The 18,949-nt window shown below is 50.0% G+C and overlaps 1 protein-coding gene across 1 annotated transcript in view; it reads left to right on the forward strand.

Moving 5' to 3' along the window:
• Positions 1 to 18,949, forward strand: part of Pitpnm3 (PITPNM family member 3) — an 89,278-nt gene that overhangs the window by 46,046 nt on the left and 24,283 nt on the right. Inside the window, exons 5-6 of the mRNA XM_041664750.1 lie at positions 16,953 to 17,029; positions 17,376 to 17,611. Of these exons, the coding sequence (XP_041520684.1) occupies positions 16,953 to 17,029; positions 17,376 to 17,611 (313 nt within the window). The remainder of the gene's footprint in view (positions 1 to 16,952; positions 17,030 to 17,375; positions 17,612 to 18,949) is intronic.

An 18,949-nucleotide genomic window follows, 5' to 3' on the forward strand; every position in this document is an offset into this window, starting at 1 on the left:
TGGTCACATGTCCCACTGACATACCAGGTGGCTTGGTAGGCAGCACCCGTGCCAGATCTTGTCTTCATTATAGGGCAATATTGACTTTCACATGAGGCTGGGTTTGGGGTGAGGGCTCAGAACTCCCCTCATTTTCCTGCCTGCTGTTCTGCTTGCGGCTATAGCTTTAGGGAGGTTCAATCCATATTGCTTCCTAACTTTCCAGGCCCCAGCTTGAGGCCTTCCTTTAAGCCCTCCCCTCCTCAGCTGATCTTCTGTGGAGAGTGTGTCAATATCAGCATCCATAATTCACGGTCCAGCCCAAACGGCTACACTGGCCTCCAGCACAGCTTCCCTGGTCCCTGGTGTCGCAGTGCACAAAGATAAGGACAGAGGGCTGGTGGTCATGCGCCTCTGTCAGGAGCGGCGGCCCGCAGGCTCCAACCTCCAGCATAAGGGCAAAGAGAAAGGACAGGGTGCCAGGAAAGGGGGCAGTTAAAATTTTGCCTTATTTCATAGAGGTGACAATGGTGACACAGAGTCTAAAGCCACCAATGGAAAGAAATGATTACAGAATTTGCAAGAGCTGAGCCACTACAATAGGAGAGAGGGAAGCCCTGACCCTGGCTGTCGCTTGTGTGCATGTGTTGGGTGGGCACTGGCTCTGGCCCTGGCCCTGGCAGCAGTTTGTATGTTGGGCAGGTGGGTGAATGTTCTTTGGAGGAGAAGGGCAGGGGAACAGCTTGGGACTCCTGGTTTGAATAATGACTGGGGATTTTAACTAGGCTGGTCTCTAGTTACCTGGCACCTGGCCCTGATTGCCTCAGGGCAGAGGAAGAAGACAGGAGTGGTGGGTGAGTGTTAGCTACAATAGGCTGGGTGTGGATTGGGGTGTGGTTGGCTGGTTTTGAAAGGCTGTATTCATGGGCAAGTTTGTTTCTGTCAGAATTAGCCCATGTAGGATTACCGGTGTCTCATTTGACCAGGAAGTCCCCAACATGTTGAACCATCAAGAAGTAAAAAAAAAAAAAAAAAACCCAATATAAATACGCGAGGAAGGAAAAGCCCAGATTATCTATGCCGGGCTTCCTTCTTGTTCATTTCATATTTATTTTGGAGACAGAGTCTCACTATATAGCCCAAGCTGGCCTCAGACTTTTGGCAGTCTTCCTGCCTCAGCCTCTCAAGTGCGGGGAGTTCAGTCCTGAACCATCGTGACTTGCTGCCGCTGTCCCTGTAGTAGTGACTCGGAGGTGAAAGCGAGCCACCTACAACAGGCTTTGTCACCAGGAGGCCAGTCACAGCTCCCTTCCACATGTTCCCGCATACACAATTGAATTGACAGGATGCCTCCATCTCCTGTGACTCCCTGGGGAAAAAAATTGCATTTCGGTAGTAGCAAAGTCCCTTTTATTTCATGATTATAGATTTTGGTCAAAATTATATTGCTGAGAGCTGTCATTGTCTCCTGCTCCTTGAGGATATTTTTATGAGGGAAAGAATAGCAGCTGATGTGCAAAAGAATTTTAGAGCCGTCACATCTTTGTCTTGAAGGCTTCCCTGGCTGGCACTACCCAAATCTAAGCCCAGTGTGCTCGGCTGGGAGGAAGCTTACACTATAACGGGCTTTCCTGCGAAGGCGAAAGTCTTTAGCTGAGACCAGCGTTTTCCACATAACTCTACAGTTATGTCCTGCCTACAATTTCAGGCATTAAAATCATTTTTTCTTTTATGAAGTGATGGTGGTAATTGATGGTGATGTGTTTGTTTAGTTCAAATCTGAAATAGGCAAAATAAAAGTTTGTGACCTGCATTTGGAAAGGTTGTATCAGGGTTTATGTTGGGAATGTGCTTTTCCCCTGGCAGTGCACATCTGTACATTTTACCTCAAGTGACTTTTCCCACTGCATATTTGAACACTCTGAAAATAAGATAGCCCTCGGGGCGAGGAGTCAGATTCCCTGCCACCTGGGACATCACGCTGTGATGGCTGGTGTTTAAAGCTCTATCCAGTTACTGTAACTCTTTGGGAAAGTGACTTAGCATCTCTGAGCCTCATTATATGTGGGAAGATGGCTGAACTCTTTGCTTTCCAGGTCAGCCGAGGGTATCAGGGGCTGTGGAGCAGATGCACAGGAAGGGTCTTTACCATCCTCAATTATACCTTGGATTTCCATAAGCCCTCACAGCTGGAACTCCTGGGCCGTATGTGAAGGTGTATCTTGTGGAGCTCATCCTATGGCTACCTGGCTTTTCCGTGATGTAAATAGCGTTTCTCCTTTATTACGGTTCAGATATGAATTACCACCCCCCTGAACGTTGGTATTCGGCTGGAGGGTCCAGTCACTGAGAAGTGATGGGTTTATAATTTGATGTTGTTACTGGGAGATGAAAGAAATTACTGGAGTCATAGTCTTGGAGGTTATATCTTGTCCCTAGCTCCTTACCCTGCCCCTCCCTCTGTTTCCTGGCCACCTTGAGGTGAACAGTTTTGCATCTTCATGTCTTTCTGCCCTGATGGTCTGCCTCAGTACATCACAGACATACCTGAGTCTCAGTAAACCTTGGAGCCTTTCCAGTGTTTCTCTGTGACATTTGATCAATACTGATAAAAAGCTAAGTAACTGGTGGGAGGTTGCCAGGACCTCTGGTTCGCAGCTCTGGGACTTGTGTGCTCCTTGGACTCCCTGCTCCTTGGTAGCTTTCTCACAGTCCTGTGTTCATTTGCATTTGGACAGACGGCCTGGAAGTCCATGACCACTTGTGTTATTTAGATCCAGGTGGGGTGGGACGAAACGGGGGAGCGCTTGGGTGTGGGGACGGTGTCGGGGCTTGGCCTGGGGAGCAGGGGGCCTGGGCCATTCCTCCCAGCTTGCCTTGTAGTCATGGCCCGGACTGGGGCCCAGTCCTCTGTTCTGTTGGTTGATGGATGGAGTCCCTCTGGGTCTGTTATTCTAGGTGTCTCTGCTGCTGCCTCTTTGTCTCCTGGTTTCCTTTGTCCATGTCTCTTTGCATTTCTGCCTGTCACTGCTCACTGATCACAGGGACATTTTCAGATGCTTCCCTTGTGCCTGAGTGAGCCCTCCTGTGGATGTGGGTCCCGAGAGACTGAAGCTCACTGCTCTGTTCTTCCCTTCAGAGAGAAAAGCCTCATTCTCCACAAATCTGAATTTCAAACCTGGGCTCTTTCTAGACAGCGCGCCCCCACCATCTTCACCACCACCTTGACAAATGAGCCCCCAGGACAGCACAATGCCTCCAGCAGAAAGAATTCAGGCTCACCTCCCTTTCTTGACCACCATCCCTAATTTATAGGAATCCCAAGCTTCTCTTGCTAACCTGCCCTGGCTTCCTACATTGACCTCCATGCCTCCAATGTCCGCCATTCTTGTCCTTACGAGTGGCAGGGAGGTCTTTGCAGGAAATCTGGACTTTCTAGGCCTGCTTGCCTCACTCACTCACTGCCCAGCGCTCCATCAGTGTCTCCACCCACCTTCCCCTTCCATCAGTGTTTCCTTGTCGTTTGGATGTCAATTGTCTGTGTCCTTTCTAGAAACCATCTGTGCACACACTTCTTGTAGGATAGTGGGGAGGTCTGAGATCCCGCTCACCCCAGCATCCTAGTGGAGGGACAGCAGATGGCAGGAAAGACATGGGTCCCAGGGGACTCCCTCATTTCCCGCTTCAGGACTGCAGACACTGGATGGCATGCTCTATGGAGGGAGCTGTTCTGCCCTTGTGAGCTTCCTGCATTGTCTACGGGATGGAAGTCTGCTGCCTCTCCTCACAGGGGACATGAGACCTATTCCCCACAGGCCTCCCCTGTCACTCTGGCTCAGCAGGTGCTAGGTGTGTTGGGAATGGCTCAGGATTTCCCCTCTGATACCCATTAGACCTGGAGCTTGGGAGGACTGAAACCATGATTTCGGGATCACAATGTGAAGACAAAGATGGCCAGGAGCAGATGGCTCCTAAGCAAGGCAGTCATTTTGCTCTCTCACCAACCGCAGAACTTGACCATGCCTGACCAATGTGGATCTCCTGTCCTGAAGTGGTTTTCTTCCCAGTTGCCCCAGGAACCTGGGGACGTGCTCTGTCCATTCTGTCACATAGGTGCTTTCTGAAGGACCAACTTCATTACCACTCGTCATCAGATTGTGCATAGGTCAGGGACATGGAAGGACGCTTGAAGCTCCCTCTTCATGGAAAAGGTTTACTTCCTGTGGCCCTCAGGGTTAGGCCTGGCCCACATGGCATACAACGTGAACTTGAGACATGCTGGCTATCAACTAGCTTTCCCAAGGGCCAGTGCCGGCATCAGCTACATCTGTGCCACGTGTGGGGCAGCTAACCACAGTCATGTTTGTAGATCAGAGCAGGGGTGCTCAGTGGGAATCTAACTCCCTCTGGTTCCCAGACCAGAACCTGGCAGTGGCCAATACTAGGCTCCAGTTTTCTGGTCCCAGACTGACTCTGCATCTTCATCCTTACCTCAGCTTCTCTGTTAGAGCCAGATGTATCTAGGGGCCGAGTCCAATTTCCAGCCCCTGGCTCTAGTCTGAGAGTCGATCCTCAACTCAGATGGAGGTGATGAGGGCATCACGGCATCACCCTCCCCACTGGACAAGGCTGATGTCGTACCCCATTGCCTAGGCTCAAAAACTAGAGGACAGTTTCCTTCCCTGAAAACCCTCAGATCATAGTCCACCTGGGATGACCCCCAGGCACAGTGTACAAAGCCCCTTGCCCACAGCTGGCCTCCCCTCCTCCGCCTGGTAACTGGTATCTTTTCCTGGCCTGTGTGGGCAGCTTGCTGAGCACAGCTGCAGACAGGCTATATTTAGCCAGCTTTAATGAGCTCAGGGTGGCAGACGTCCGCCTTGGGAGCACTTTTTCTTGCATGTGTGCGTATGTTTGGGCCTGGCACGCTTCCTTCCTTTGTGCGCGTGCACGAATGGAGTGTCCCCTCACCTGTGGTTGTGCACTAATATGTGGCAGTGCACTGGTGTGCTCATTTACCTGGGGCTTGTGTGTGCGGTGTGCACAGATGTAAGTCTCTCTGCACAGAATCTCTTGTGTTGCGGTTGTGTACAGTTCTGATGCTTGTGGTGCAGAATGGGAACAAATCATTAGTCCATTCGCTTGTTTGTTGAAAAAAATATTTAATGAACACCTTTATTAGCCAGGGCCGTGATAGTCTCTGGGGATAAAACAGAGCACAGCCAAATGAACACAGTCTATCTTTTAAAGGTTTTATAGCCAGGGAGCTGGAGGAAGAGTCCTCAAATAACTATAAAACTATAATTGTGGGCTGAAGAGATAGACGGCTCAGCAGATAATGGTGCTTGCTGCCAAGGCTGACAACCTAAGTTTTTCCCTGGAACCAGCATGGTACAGAGAATCAGTTCCCACAAGTTGTCTTCTGTTCTCCACATGCGTGCCGTGGCACATGAGTACTGGTGTTTGCCTGCTTGTGCATGCTCATGCAATGCACGCGCGCGCACACACACACACACACACACGCTCATGCACACACACACAGTGGTAAGGATTTCTGGGCTAGATAGTTGACTTAGCAGTTAAGAGGACTGGCTATTCTTCCAGAGGACCCAGGTTCAATTCCCAGCACCCACATAGAAGCTTAACAACCATCTTTAACTTCAGTTCCAGGGAATCCAACATCCTCTTCTGGCCTCCATGGGTACCAGGTGTGCATGCAGTGGTACATAGACACATGCAGGCAGAATACCTACACTCATAAAATACAAAAGTTAAAGACAATTGTAAATACTTGTCCCAGGAAAGAGATCTATGTTGCTTTGTGGGGGGAAAGGTAGACCCCCTCTCTAGGAGGAAGGAACATGGATGCTTCTGTAAGAAATGGGAACACATGAACAGTATTCAAAAGTCCAGACATAAGAAGTAGAGGTTCGAGCAAGGTTCAGGTGTGGTGAGAGGGAAGTGGGGGTGTTTGCCAACTGTCTGAAAGGCAGAAGTGGCTGAGTTTGGAGGGAACGAGGGACCAGAGGTAGAGGTAGGCAGAGTGGTGGTGGGGTGTGTGTGCGCAGACTCTGGTTGACGAAGAAGTGTGGAGCAAGGGGAAAGGTGAAACTAGAGGGTATGGTGACTCACAGCTGTAGGCTGTACCCTGGGTCTCAGGCAGAGGTCCGGCAGAGGGAAGGCTCATAAACCACATGGCAGGAGGAGAGCCTTGCAGAGGGACGCAATTCACGGATGACTCAGTTGGCATCCATGGGGGCAGCTTCCTGGAGAGTGCCTGACAGAGGGAGCATGCCTCTTCTCAGTTCTCCTATAGGTCTCCCTATGGCTCAACCTTACCAGAAGCCATGGAGCCTCCTCTTTAGGGGCAGGGCTTAGGATGTGTGGCCGGTGGGGGTGGCTGTGGGCACGGGAGGCCACTCAGTGTAGACCAAGGACTTGATGTCAAGGAACTGCACTGTCCTCTGTTTCTCAGAAAGCCAGTGTGGCTTTGGCCTTGGGTCCCACCCGGGTAAGCAGATGAAGGATCCCTCTGGCAAGTGCACAGTCATCTCCTTCCCTAGTTTTTCTGAGTCTCTGCATCTTCCCTGACATTGGTTGGTATCTGCAGCCCTGTGCACACATGGGCAGAATCCCTGTGCCCACACTGGAGGGTACAGGGACTTTTAACCCAGTCCCTGGTCACCTATTTGTCTTCATCTGTAGCTTCTGGTGGATTCCTGGGTCTCTAGGTGGCCAGGCCTTTGAGTTCCTCTCCCTCATGGGACTGTGAAGGGCCCAGACCAGGTCTTCATCCACCCCTCAACTGGGATGGTGAAGCAGGAACCTTTTATTTTTAACTTGAAGGAATCTCTTGTGTCTTCAAATCCGCTTTTCCTGGTAACAAAGAGAAAACAAGAGCTGGGGAGCTTTGCCACAAACCTCGAGGCAAAGGAGTTGGAACAAGCAGAAAATATAAAGTCAAATCTCAGAAAGGGAAAAAGAAATCACCGTGTTACATGCACTTTGAAAATATTCTTAGTTTTGATCTGTTTTTTTGAGTAGGCCGTGCGTGAACAAGGTAAAAGCTCAAAAGGCATGAAGGATGACGCATGTACCTCCCTCTCTCCCTCTCTGCACCCAGCTCAGCTCACCCAGCCCTTCTTCCCAGAAGTGGAGAGGATGACAAGTATCTCATGTCCCACTCCAGACTCTGAAAACATGAACATATCCATAAATATTCACTTCCATATATATTTTTATATGTACCCCACACAGATGGGAGTGCGCTGTGTGCTCCGTTTCCCTCCTTGCCTTCTGTGGATAATATACCGCGATTCTCCTTCTCTCTCAGAACATCTACAGTGTTCAGGTTCATTGGTCTTGGCCTTGAGTGTGTGCTGCATCTCTGGGAAGCATTTTATTTAGCTTGTCCCCTATAGGTTGCCTCTCATCATTCAGTATTGTAAACAACATAGCAGTGGTTAATGGGAGTACATGTAACATGTTCATCACATGGATTTGGCATTGCTGGGTCATCGGGTGTTTTGTGTTTTGTATGGCATTGCCAGATGGCCCTCCAGAGACGTTGTATTGACTTTTATTCTCAAAAAACCTGTTTTCTCACAGGGTGTTGACAGTGGCTGATCTGCAAAACAAAGGCAAGGAATTGTGGGTTATTTCAGTAAACTTTAGGGTTCTCAGCACCTTTTTGTGTGTGAGAGTCATTTCCTGTCCCTTGGCTGGGAGCCACTGTGTTTTCAAGGGATGCTTAAGTGTGTGTGTGGGGGGGGGGGGTGGGGGGGGTCGCGCTGGATGAGGCTGCTGTGTTCCGTTGTGAGAGTGTGTACTTCCAGGCAGGCAAGCCTAGGCCTGATTAGACAGGAAATCCTAACAGAGTCAGGCCCCACTGTCCCAGCAAGCTCCTGTGCCCCATAATAAGGACTGCCTGCTTTCCCTCCTAGCCCTGGCTCTTGTGAGGGGTCAGAGCTGTGGTGCAGCAGGCAATTGGGGACTGAAGAGATCACCCCTTTCCTACCCAACTCCCTGACTGTAGGAAGTAAGAAGTGTGACCCGTGACCTGAGTTCTGTTCCTCTCAGGTGTTATCAGTTAGCTTTTCCCACACTGTGACAAAAATATCTGTTAGGAACTTAAAGGAGAAAAGGTTGGGGTTCTTTTGACTCAGAGCTTAAGCTCTTCATGTGGTGAAGACCTGTGCATGAAGCCTGTGGTGGAGTGGTTCATTTGTGCCTTGAAAGAACAGGAAACAGGGGTGGCTATAACCTCTAAGAGGCTTGCTCTTTAGAGCTCGGTGTCTGCCACCTAGATGCCATGCCCACAACCTCCCCAGAACAATACCAACAGCTTGGGATGGTTGTTCAGAAACTTAGGCCCACGAGGGGTGTTCTACACTGAGACCGTCCACTTCCATCCAGAGAAGAGTCTCTTAGTCCTTTCTTGGTTTTCTGTGTGAGATGTTTAGGCTATCCTGGCTTCTCAGAAGAGCGTGAAGACTGCCCGAGACATGGGGTGAGGACTGCGTACTGGAGACCCAGATGAAGGGACCTGTGTTCAGTACAGAGGGCTCAGTGGGGACACCAGGCTTGGGGATGTCACACCCTCCTGGCAAACTCACCTGGCCTGGTTCAAGATGGTGGCTTTCTAGCCCTGAAATGGGTTCCCTTAGCTGAGTTACTTCTCTAAGACATTCCCATGCTCATTTAGGGTGCCCGACAGTATGTTCTGAATAGGTAAGGTCTAAAGCCCAGACACTAGCAAGGGTCAAGTGTCAAGGGGCATGGGGCAAGCTTTTATCGGGCTAGTACCTCTTTAAAGACACTGATTTACTGCACACACCTCTGCCTGTTAGCTAGGCAAAGCCAGGCGGATATGATTGGATTTTGACCTTGAGAGGGTTAAGAAAGCACCTGAGGGAATCTCAGTTTCTAGATCCTACTAACCCTGGGTGGAAATTCCATCCCAGCATCCCTGCCAAGTGTATATTGCATAGCTTGCTTGTATAACATCAGTAAAAGAGAATTCCCTGCCTGCAGGCCAGAACAGGCCACTGTAGACAGCTGTAAATGCTTCCAAAGTATGTTCAACCATGACATGTTGTTGTCCTGCGCTCTACTTCCCAGGCTCAGCTTGCATCTCTAACTGGGTCTGCAGTGTAGATCTGTGGTGTGGGTCTTCACTGTGAATCTGTGGTGTGCAACCACAGTGTGTATCTACTAAGTGATCTGTAGTATGGATCTGTGGTGTGGATCTTCAGTGTGTATCCACAGAGTCAGTAGGTCTATGGTGGGGAATCCATGGCGTGGCTCTGAGGTGTGTATCTGCAGCATTAGTTAGTGTTGTGAATCTACTGTGGGAATCAGCTTGGATCTTCAGAGTGAATCTTCAGAGTGGATCTTTAGTGTGGATCTGCAGCCTGGACATGCAGTGAGGATCTGTGGCATAGACCTGTAGCCTGGCCATACAGCGTGGATTTGTAGCATGGATCTGCAACCTGGGCATGCAGGGTGGGTCTGCAGCCTGGGCATGCAGTGTGGATCTGCAGGTTCACTTGGTTGACTCTTCTCTAGGCTGGCCCTAAACTTTCTACAGTGTTCCTGCCAAATTATCAGGCTCCGGGTATGCCCTCAAAGTGGCCTGAAGTCCTCACTTTGAACTGTAATTCTGGTTTGGGCAATCTCATTTTGCAGCTCTGGATCATGTAAGTAGATTTGGTCATATGATCTAGATAAGTTTTAGGCATGTGACTCTGACTTGGTCATATGACTTGACTTTGTTCATGTGATCTTCCAAGCTTGAGATCCCTGTAGCCTGGTGCTGGATTTTCTGGGTGTTTTCAGCTCTGACCTGAGTTGGGTGATAGATAACCAAAAGAGCAGAAATCAGAAAGAAATACTGAGTTATGTGTTAAAGCCAAATACAAGATGTAAGTTTGTGACCAGCTTGTAATTGTTCTTAGTGTAAATATGACAACACATGCTTATAGTGTCCACTTAATGTACATCTTCATAAATACTTTGAGACTAAAATAAACATGAGCCAACTAAAGAAACAGTAGAACATAAGGAAAGGTGGAGAATAGGGGAAACCAACCTTGGTCCCAGTGGGACAAAAAATTACATTTCGATGATTTCCTTGGACTACAAGGCTCAAGAGCCCTGTCCCACCCCTTCCACCTGCCTAGAATGTTGTTTCCCAAGGCTGGATGCTGGGGCAACTTCAGGGGAGGGTGACCTGGTGTCTGATTGATAACTGAAGCCAGGGGCTTTCAAGTCTAGCCCTGAGGAGCCTTCCTGGACTGCCTAGCAGCAAGGCTGGGCTAGAGTCAGGAAGTAGGCCCAAGTTAGTCAACTTTCTGCTCCCCCACAACATTTGATACAATTAGCTTTAAAGAAAGATAGGCTGAACACTCAATGAAATTCAGTTGGCTCACTTTCATCTTTCAAGTAGCCCCCAGGGAAAGGTTCCTTGGATAGGAAATTTTTTGGTTTTATAAGAGCCCAGGAACTTTCTGGAAAAGGCGTTTTTTTTTTTTTGGGGTTTTTTTTTTTTTTTCCTGCTTCTTGCCATCCTGTCTGAATTCTGCTATTGAAGATCAATCCCTACCTATTATTTTGGCTCAGAGTTTCAGAGGTGTCAGTTGATGGTTGCTTGGAGTCTGGGTGGCACATTATACCTTGCTGAGAACATGTAGGGGAGGAAGTTGTTCACCTTCTGCTTGCCAGGAAGCAAAAGGAGAGACAGGAAGGGCCTGGTGGCCCTAGAGACACTTTAAGTCTACACCCCTTTCTCACACCAGCCCCCATTTTCCAATAGAACTGCAGCTTAGGCACCAAGCCTTTAGCACATGGGCACCAGTGGGACATTCAAGCTCTAGTATGGAGCAAGATGGCAAAGTCTCCAGGGGCTGCAAAGCGATGCTTCTGCCTATCTGTGTATTCGGTCTTGCAGACATTTAGGTCCCTTTCAGGACAGGCTACATGGTTCTGGGCTGGGCCAACTCCACTCAGTTTACTTCATGGGTCGCTGGTAGAGGTGACAGCCACTGCCAAGGGACTGGAGGCTGGGGAACAAAACCGAGTAGTGAGTATTTGCTCCCGTTAGGTCCTGGCAATGGGTGGCAAGTGACTGGGGACAGTTGGGCTCTTCTGCCAGGCTAGGGTGACGTTTTGCTTAGGGAACCAAGCACGTGGGTGCTGACCTTGGCTTTTGTCTCTGGAGCAGTATGGTGCATGGTAATTAGAAGGGATGATCAGGATTTGTGCTTTCCCAAGGCTGTGATTAAGCAAAAATAGCCTCTGTTCTTTAGCCGGCAGAAAGAAGCATGGTGAGCTGGGTGGGTCACCAGTCCCAGGGCTGGGGCTGGCAGGATGCTGGGAGCAGGCACTGTAGTAGCTGGCCTGCCTCAAAACCCATCATAAAATATTGTCACAAACCAGTTTACCTACCATAAGTGTGAGCCCAGCAGGGACCCAGCCTGAACAGGGTCATGCAAATAGAGATGAACAGGTGGTGGAGAGAAACAGGTGGCTTGATGACCAAGTCCTGGGGCCCCTTGCAGGTGGCTTTCCACCACCCAGAATCCTTTGCTGGCCTCTCAGCACTAGAAAACCTGGTGAATCCTCCAGGTATGGAATAACGGGCAGGTCAGGAGAAGCTAGCATTCCCAGAGCACCTTAGATCCCAGCTCCTCCCAGGACTCGCTCAGGGAATTCTGCCTCACAGAGAAAGAGGGATTGCTCCCTGAACCTGGAGTCTCTGGGGCCTGAGCAGCTTGGAGAGGCTGAGCATCTCGGATCATCACTTCTAAGCAGTTTTTATGAAAGGGCCAGACCCTGAAAGCTGATAACTTCTGCCTTTATGAGGCTCCTTGTTTGAAGGAAAATAGAGCAACCTTATAATAGCAGGTCACACCCCGTTCAGCACGCGAGGTAACATCCTGTTCTAGGTAGATCTGAGCAGACTTTCCAGAAGGAGTGGCTATTGAGTAGGGTCTTGTGGAACACAGATGTGTTTTTAGTTTGCAAAGGGAAGAAAGGCTCATAGGCACACAGCTTGGCATAAGCGAAGGTGGAGAGGAGCAGAAGAGTTCTGCCTTGTGGGAGAATCAAACCCAGTGATCTTGATTGTCATGCGAGGTTCTTAAAAGAACTACCCTTTGCTGAGTGTGGGGGTACCTGCCTATAATCTCAGTGTGCAGAAAGGCTGAGGCAGGAGGATTGCCAAGGACTGGAAGCCAGCCTGAGGTACACTGTAAGATCTAGTTTTGAAACAGCAGTGACAGCAGCAACAGTAACAATAGCAACATTGCAAAGCCTTATGGGAAGGGGACAGACAGACAGACAGAGCAGTCTTAAGGTTACTCTCCTGCTTGTTCACAGAGCCTCTGCCAGCCTGTGGATGACTCTGGTCCTGGCAGGAAGTGCTCAAGGGAGCAGTGTCTGCATTCACCAGGCAAGGTCTCCTGGCCTCTCTGACAAACAGCACAACATCTATACCTCTGTGAATCCAAGGAAGCAAGGTTCTGTTCCCAAAGTGCAGAAAGAATGAGATGCTTCCTTTCTGCTGGGGAGTGAGGCAGGGAGAAGTCATGCTGCAGATACCTCTATCCAGCCCTCAGCTCTCATCCCTACTGATTGGGGAACTGTTTCAGCATCATCTGTGGTCAAGATGCCTTGTGCATCCACCAATTCCATGAGTATTGTGTGGTCCCCAGGGAGCTGACACCAGGCAGATGGAGCCTGTTGGAGCTCCTAGGTCTGTGTCACCAGTGAAGATGCAGGATTCAGCCCCTACTTAACAGAGGGCATGGTGCCCGGAAGACAGCAGGACCCTCATGTCTTTCCTGCAAGTTATTTATAGCCTCGCAATGGTAATTTGTAGCAATCACAGCATTTAATCCTGTAATCACACTGCAAGCAGGCACCCAGCCCAGTGAGGTCGGTGAGCCTGCCAGGGCTCAGGGAGGGACTTGGCGGCAGGACAGGGAGTGTGGAGGCGGTAATGTCCTTATCAGCCTCTACCTCATCTTGTCAGCCATGCCCCGCCCCCTGCACCCTGGATAATACGAGTAACAATAGCAGCTAACACATTTCACAGGTGTCATAGTCTATGCCTTGTTCAAAAGCCGTCACCCATAGGAGTTCACTCATTTTCACTATCACTCCATAAGGGAGTTACAGTATCACTGTGGCATTCCTGCACTCCAGGTGAGGGAACAGGCTCAGGTCACACAGCTGCTAAGAGTCATGTCTTGAACTTAGGCCTTTTGGTTTCAAAGCCTAGGGTTTTGGAGACCATGGTCTCAGAGGTAGAGCTGTCCCATCTACCTCTGTCCCACCCCTACTATTAGCTTTGGCTCTGCAGACACACACTCTGGGCTCCTCTGCACACCTGCCCCAGAGGAGCATACGTGCTCAAGAGGCCACACGCACCACAAGACAACTTTTCACTTTGTGTTGGCGTTGGCTTCTTTCCCAGACACTCTTTCCCCGGTGACAAAGTTTAGAAAGAGGACTTGGGCAGCACACCCGGACTCTATTCATCAGATGTCCTCTGCTTTTTGCCTCTGCGGAGAGGGACAGCCTGCCGCTTGCCGCTTGGAAGGGCGGGGCACGTCTGGCTGACTGCCCTCTTCTATGGAGGTGGGGCCCTCTAGCGGGGAGTCCTTGGCCGTTTTTATTCTATGGCTGTCCCATAGGTGGGATGCATGTGAACTACACATTTTAAAATTTACTCATCTGTAAAATGGGGCTAAGAACAAGAGTTACTTAAACTGAGAAGGCAGATGGGGTGATGGGTGAGTTGACCCCTGTCAGCCCTTAATAAAGGCTCATTGAAGTGGGCTCATTTCTCTTATCTTTATGGCCATACTGACCTGAGTGCAGAATTTTGGCTTCTATTCAGACTCAGGGCCAGGTCTTTTATAGTTAGAAGAAGAACAGGGGACCCGGGGAAGGGCAGCACTGGCCTCCAATCTCAATACCCAGGAGACAGGGGAGAGGAGGATGGTGAGTTCCATGCCAGCCTAGGCTATTTAGGGAGACCTTGTCTCAATAAAAACACAAAACAAAAACAAGACGCAGGGGTGAGTAAGGCACGTGCCACACAAGTGTGAGTGCCCGAGTTGGAATCCCCAGAAGTCACTTAGAGCTGGGCACAGACCCTGCTTCTGTGATTCCAGTGTTCTTACTGCAAGATGGGAAATCAAGACAACAGAATTCTCAGAAGCTTGCATGTGACCATTTCTCAACAAGGTGAGAGATGAGGACCAGTGCCCGAGGCTGTCTTCTGACTTCCACATGCAGGCTATGGCACTTCTGCACACGCGCGCGCACGCATACACGCATGCACACACACACACACACATACACACACACACACACACACACAGAGAGAGAGAGAGAGAGAGAGAGAGAGAGAGAGAGAGAGAAAGTCACTTGCTCATGCTGTATAAACTGATGAAAACAGACAGGAGAATTTTTTTTTTTTGTTTTTGTTTTTGTTTTTCGAGACAGGGTTTCTCTGCGGCTTTGGAGCCTGTCCTGGAACTAGCTCTGTAGACCAGGCTGGTCTCGAACTCACCGAGATCCACCTGCCTCTGCCTCCCGAGTGCTGGGATTAAAGGCGTGCGCCACCAACGCCCGGCTTCAGACAGGAGAATTAGAAAAAGTAGCAGGCAGAGCCAGGCCTTAGGAACATTTGTGCTAGCCTCTTCCTCATAAGAGCCAACCTGTCCTATCACCGAGGAAACAATTTTAATCCCCACAGAAGTAGCTCAGAGCTCACAAAGCAGTTGCCTTTAGCCCAGGGTTGTGTCTTAGGGACCGGATAGTTCAGAACTGCTCTTCCCAGCTGAGAACAACTCCTTGTGTAGAATTCTTTGCAGATAGATCTCACTGGACCAGGCTAGGGAATGGGGAATGTCGTCAGTCCTAGGCTGACTACAGTCATGGGAAGGGCCTCCACTAACCCTGCAGGGGTGAGAAGGACCTTGGGGAGGATTATCATCATCTAGAATGGACTTCTGAGCAAGAAGGTGAGTTTCCCATCAACAGAGGCAAGCAAGTGCTTCAGAGTCCAGCTGTGGTTTTTTCCGAACACAGGCAATGGTATCCATTTCCTGGGGAATGAGAGAGGAGGCACGGTGGGCTGGGTGAAGTAAGGACTCTTGGGTGGCAGACATTGTTTATGTAAAGGGAGGCTGTGGGATATCTAAGATCTGTTTCCATATGAGAGTCTGGTTCAGTCTGAACTAATGCAGAGCACGGGGCTTAGATCAAGCATTGGCACATTATTCTGGAAAGATCCAGATAAATATCTTATGGTTTGAGGGCTGTGAGTTTGTTGTCACCGTTGAAGTCAGGCCTGTGGTGTGAAGGCAGCCATAGATGATACATAAATGGATGAACTGTCTGTGTGCCAAGAAGACTTTATTTACCCAAACAAGGGGCAGATTCTGTCCTTGGCTAGAGACCTCTGTATTTGAGCAGTGGGAGCCCAGGAGCCCGAGAAGGCCTTCCCGGGGAGGTGTTGGCTTAGGCAGCTAGCAGAAGTGAGGAAAGCCCTTCTGAGTGACTCCAAAGTGCCTGCTGGATGCCAAGTGTCATGCCAGACAGTGGCCTTCCCTTTCTGCGTGGTCACTTCCCTCTGGACCATAATCCTGTAGTTCAAAGCTTTGCTGTCTCACTAAGAACTTCAGCCAGGTTTGATTATTTTATTTATTTGTGGTGGAAATGGAAGCCAGGACCTTGTGCATGTTAGGCAAGTGTACTCTTACACTCCCAGGCCCAAGGAGATACTTTTAAAAAATATTTTTTTTAATTGGTCTGAGACTGGAGAGTTGACACAGCGGTTAAGAGCATTTGTTCTTGCAGACGATCTGGGTTCAATTACCAGCACCCACATGGTGGCTCATGACCCTTTGTAACTCTAGTCCCAGGGAATCTGATATTCTGTGATCTTCTCACCATGTGTTACACAGATATACATTAAGGCAAAATATTTATAGTCTTAAAAAAAAACCAACCAAACAACAGCAACAGAAACGGGCTGTTAAAATGGTTCGGCAGGTAAAGGAACTTACCACTAAACCTGATTGGTAGCCTGAGTTCAGTCCCTGGGACTCACGTGATCAAAGGAGAGAGCTGATTGCTGTGCGCTGTCCTCTGCATACTTACACAAACAAAATACATAAATAATGTAATAAAAGAAAAATCAGCAACAATTCCCCCAGAAGAAGAAAAACAAAAGTAAAAATGGAATTTGTCTAATGAGCGCTGTGCTTGTACAATAGTAAAAACTGAGAAGTCCTGTCTCTGCTCTCCATCCAAAGCCCGTGAAATATAGTGATATCATTGCTGTCCAAGCCCAATGGCCCGAGCTCCAGGGGAGCCAGGGATGTAAGTCCCCATCTCCAGCTAGAAGGTGGGGACCCAGAAACACCGTATCTCAAGGCTGACACTGTGCCCCTCCCAACCCTTTTGCTGTGTTCAGACCTCCACAAAAGGGATGGCACCTGCTTACCCCAAGGGCAGACTCTTCTCAACTCAGCTTCTGTGGTTAGAGCACCACCCTCCTGGAAGCCCCTCACAGGCACACTTGGGAGACACAGGGCATCTCTTAGCCTGGTCACATTTAGATGACCCGAGCACAGCTGCTCCCCAGCTATTCTCATGGGACATTTGCATCAAGTTCCTGGATGTCATAGCTCTAGCACAGCTGCCATTACTGGTGAAATAAGAAGGGCAGCTCTTTCTTAGGACTTCCTGTCTTATTTGTGATGGCTGACCTCAGCTGGCCTTCTTTTCCCTAGAAGGGCAAGGCCGTTTTGCATGTATATACTCTTGAAACAGGGTCTGGACTGGGTGACCCTCCCTAGCTGCTGACTCCAGCTTCCCAATAAATCAGGGCCTCTGCTACACCTATGGGGGGCCAGTGTGGTGGGCGCCTGCTGCATTCTTTCTGTCCTCTGCAGGAGAACTGTATCGGGTGTCCCTAAGAAGACAAAGGTTCCCAGCTCAAGGAAGCATTGAGATCCACGAAGATGGCGAGGTGTGCTGGATTTTGGAGGCATCCGGTCCATCTGTAGCCTGAATCTTAGGAAGAACCCTGGGAGGATAGACAGGCTGCCTAGCCTCCATCCAGTTCTTCTTTGCTGTATGACCCCTGGGTACCTCCCTGTTCTCCGGGCTTCAGGTTCTTATAGGCACAAGAAGAGTCACTGAAGACTCATCCTGTTGTGCTGTTCATTGAGGGTCTGGCCCTCCTGGTAGCCTTCTGGATGCTCCAGAGTCCCACAGGGGTTGTGGGGTGTCAGTCATAGTCCCTGTGTCTCTGTCCTTGTGCATCCTGGGATTCTGCTGCCTCCCTGTCTATATCCCTGTCATGTCCCTCTCAGGAAGGCTGCTCACAGCGTTCCTGCAAGACGCATGTCCTCCTGCTGGTGCTGCACGGGGGCAACGTCCTAGACACCGGTTCTGGTGACCCTTCCTGCAAGGTGGCCGACATTCACACCTTCAGTTCTGTGCTGGAGAAGGTCACACGTGCCCACTTCCCTGCTGCCCTGGGCCACATCCTCATCAAATTTGTCCCTTGTCCTGCCATCTGCTCGGAGGCTTTCTCGCTTGTCTCTAAGTGAGTCATTTCGGCTTGTTTGTACGGTCTGGGTTTGGTGTGGGAGGTGTAAATGGAGGGGATACCCCTGCCTTGGGAGGCCTGTCTGGTGTCAAATCACTAAGGATGCTGTGGAGAGCATCCTTAGTGGGATATGCTCATTAAGAGTCCTCTATCAGGACCTGGGAGTGCCAGCTTCCCCATGCTAGCCCATATTCACTTCCAGTGCCTCAGTTTGAATGAAAGAAGAAACAGGCCCCAAGAAGTTTATCCATTTCCCCCAGCTATCCAAGAATGAAGCCAGGAGTCACACCAAGGCAGCCTCCCTCCAGAGAACAGCCCTATAGGGATAGGTACTGTAATGGAGGTAGCCCGAGATAGAACTAATTCCCAGTCAGGGAAGACTTTCCAGAGGAGAGTTGATTTTAATGTCATAGCGTGGCTAAGTGTATGTCCTCTCTGGGGCCTGGACTTGAATCTTGGCTGTGTGACCTTGGGGAATTGTGCCACCTCTTCCTCCCTTAAGTCCCTCACCTGTAAGATGGAGGTGATGCTGATGCTGGTGTGTAGGTGTAGGGACACACGGCAAGTGTCCACATAGCACCGAGATGCCCCTGGCTGCCCCACTAGCATCCTCCTAGGGCCAGGGGCATGCTCAGCTTGTTTCCTGTTGGTGGAGAGTGAGATGATAGGGTCCTGTCCTAGCTCACAGCAGACACCAACTTGGACGTGCAGGGAGGGAAAGGACGGTATGTCAGAAGCACAGGCTAAACACTAGGCTACTTCTTACAAGTGCCGGTACGTCCCTCCCATTGTGGACCCAGGTACCAGTGAGGGGCAGACTCAGAGACCAGGGGCTTTATGGGAACTGGGTCCTATGGGGAAATTCCACCCACCATGCTAGAACTTGGGGGCCCCAGTGCTCTAGAGCCCTGCATGTCACTGTTGAAGTAGCTGAAGGTCGGTACCTGGAGCCGGTGGGACACCTGCTTTTTTTAGTCTTTGTGCACCTGTAGAGCCCCCATGGCCTAGACACTGAGCAAATTATTGAGACTGAAGCAAGGAGACCAGACTTTCCTGCAGGTGGGGTCAAAAGGGAGCTGTTGGCACCCCTGCCTCACCGCCCCTCACATGACCTTGGAAAGCCCCTCCTCAAGCCCCTCCTCCAGGCTTTCTTGTGTGGAACATACTCAGAGTCCCAAGAGAAGGGGAGCAATGTGCTTAGCTTCAGTCAGATGGGGCTCTGAGCCCAGGGGCTCCAGTGTGGGATGGGCCCAAGAGCCCCGTCTTTCACTTCTAGTAGCTCAGGATCTAGCAGGGGCTGGACCATTTTGCATCCTGCTCACTTCCTGACTGGTG

This window comes from Microtus oregoni, unplaced genomic scaffold (assembly GCF_018167655.1).
Source record: "Microtus oregoni isolate MIOR12 unplaced genomic scaffold, Mior012 000015F_ref0000493, whole genome shotgun sequence".
NCBI classification, from domain to species: Eukaryota; Metazoa; Chordata; class Mammalia; order Rodentia; family Cricetidae; genus Microtus; species Microtus oregoni.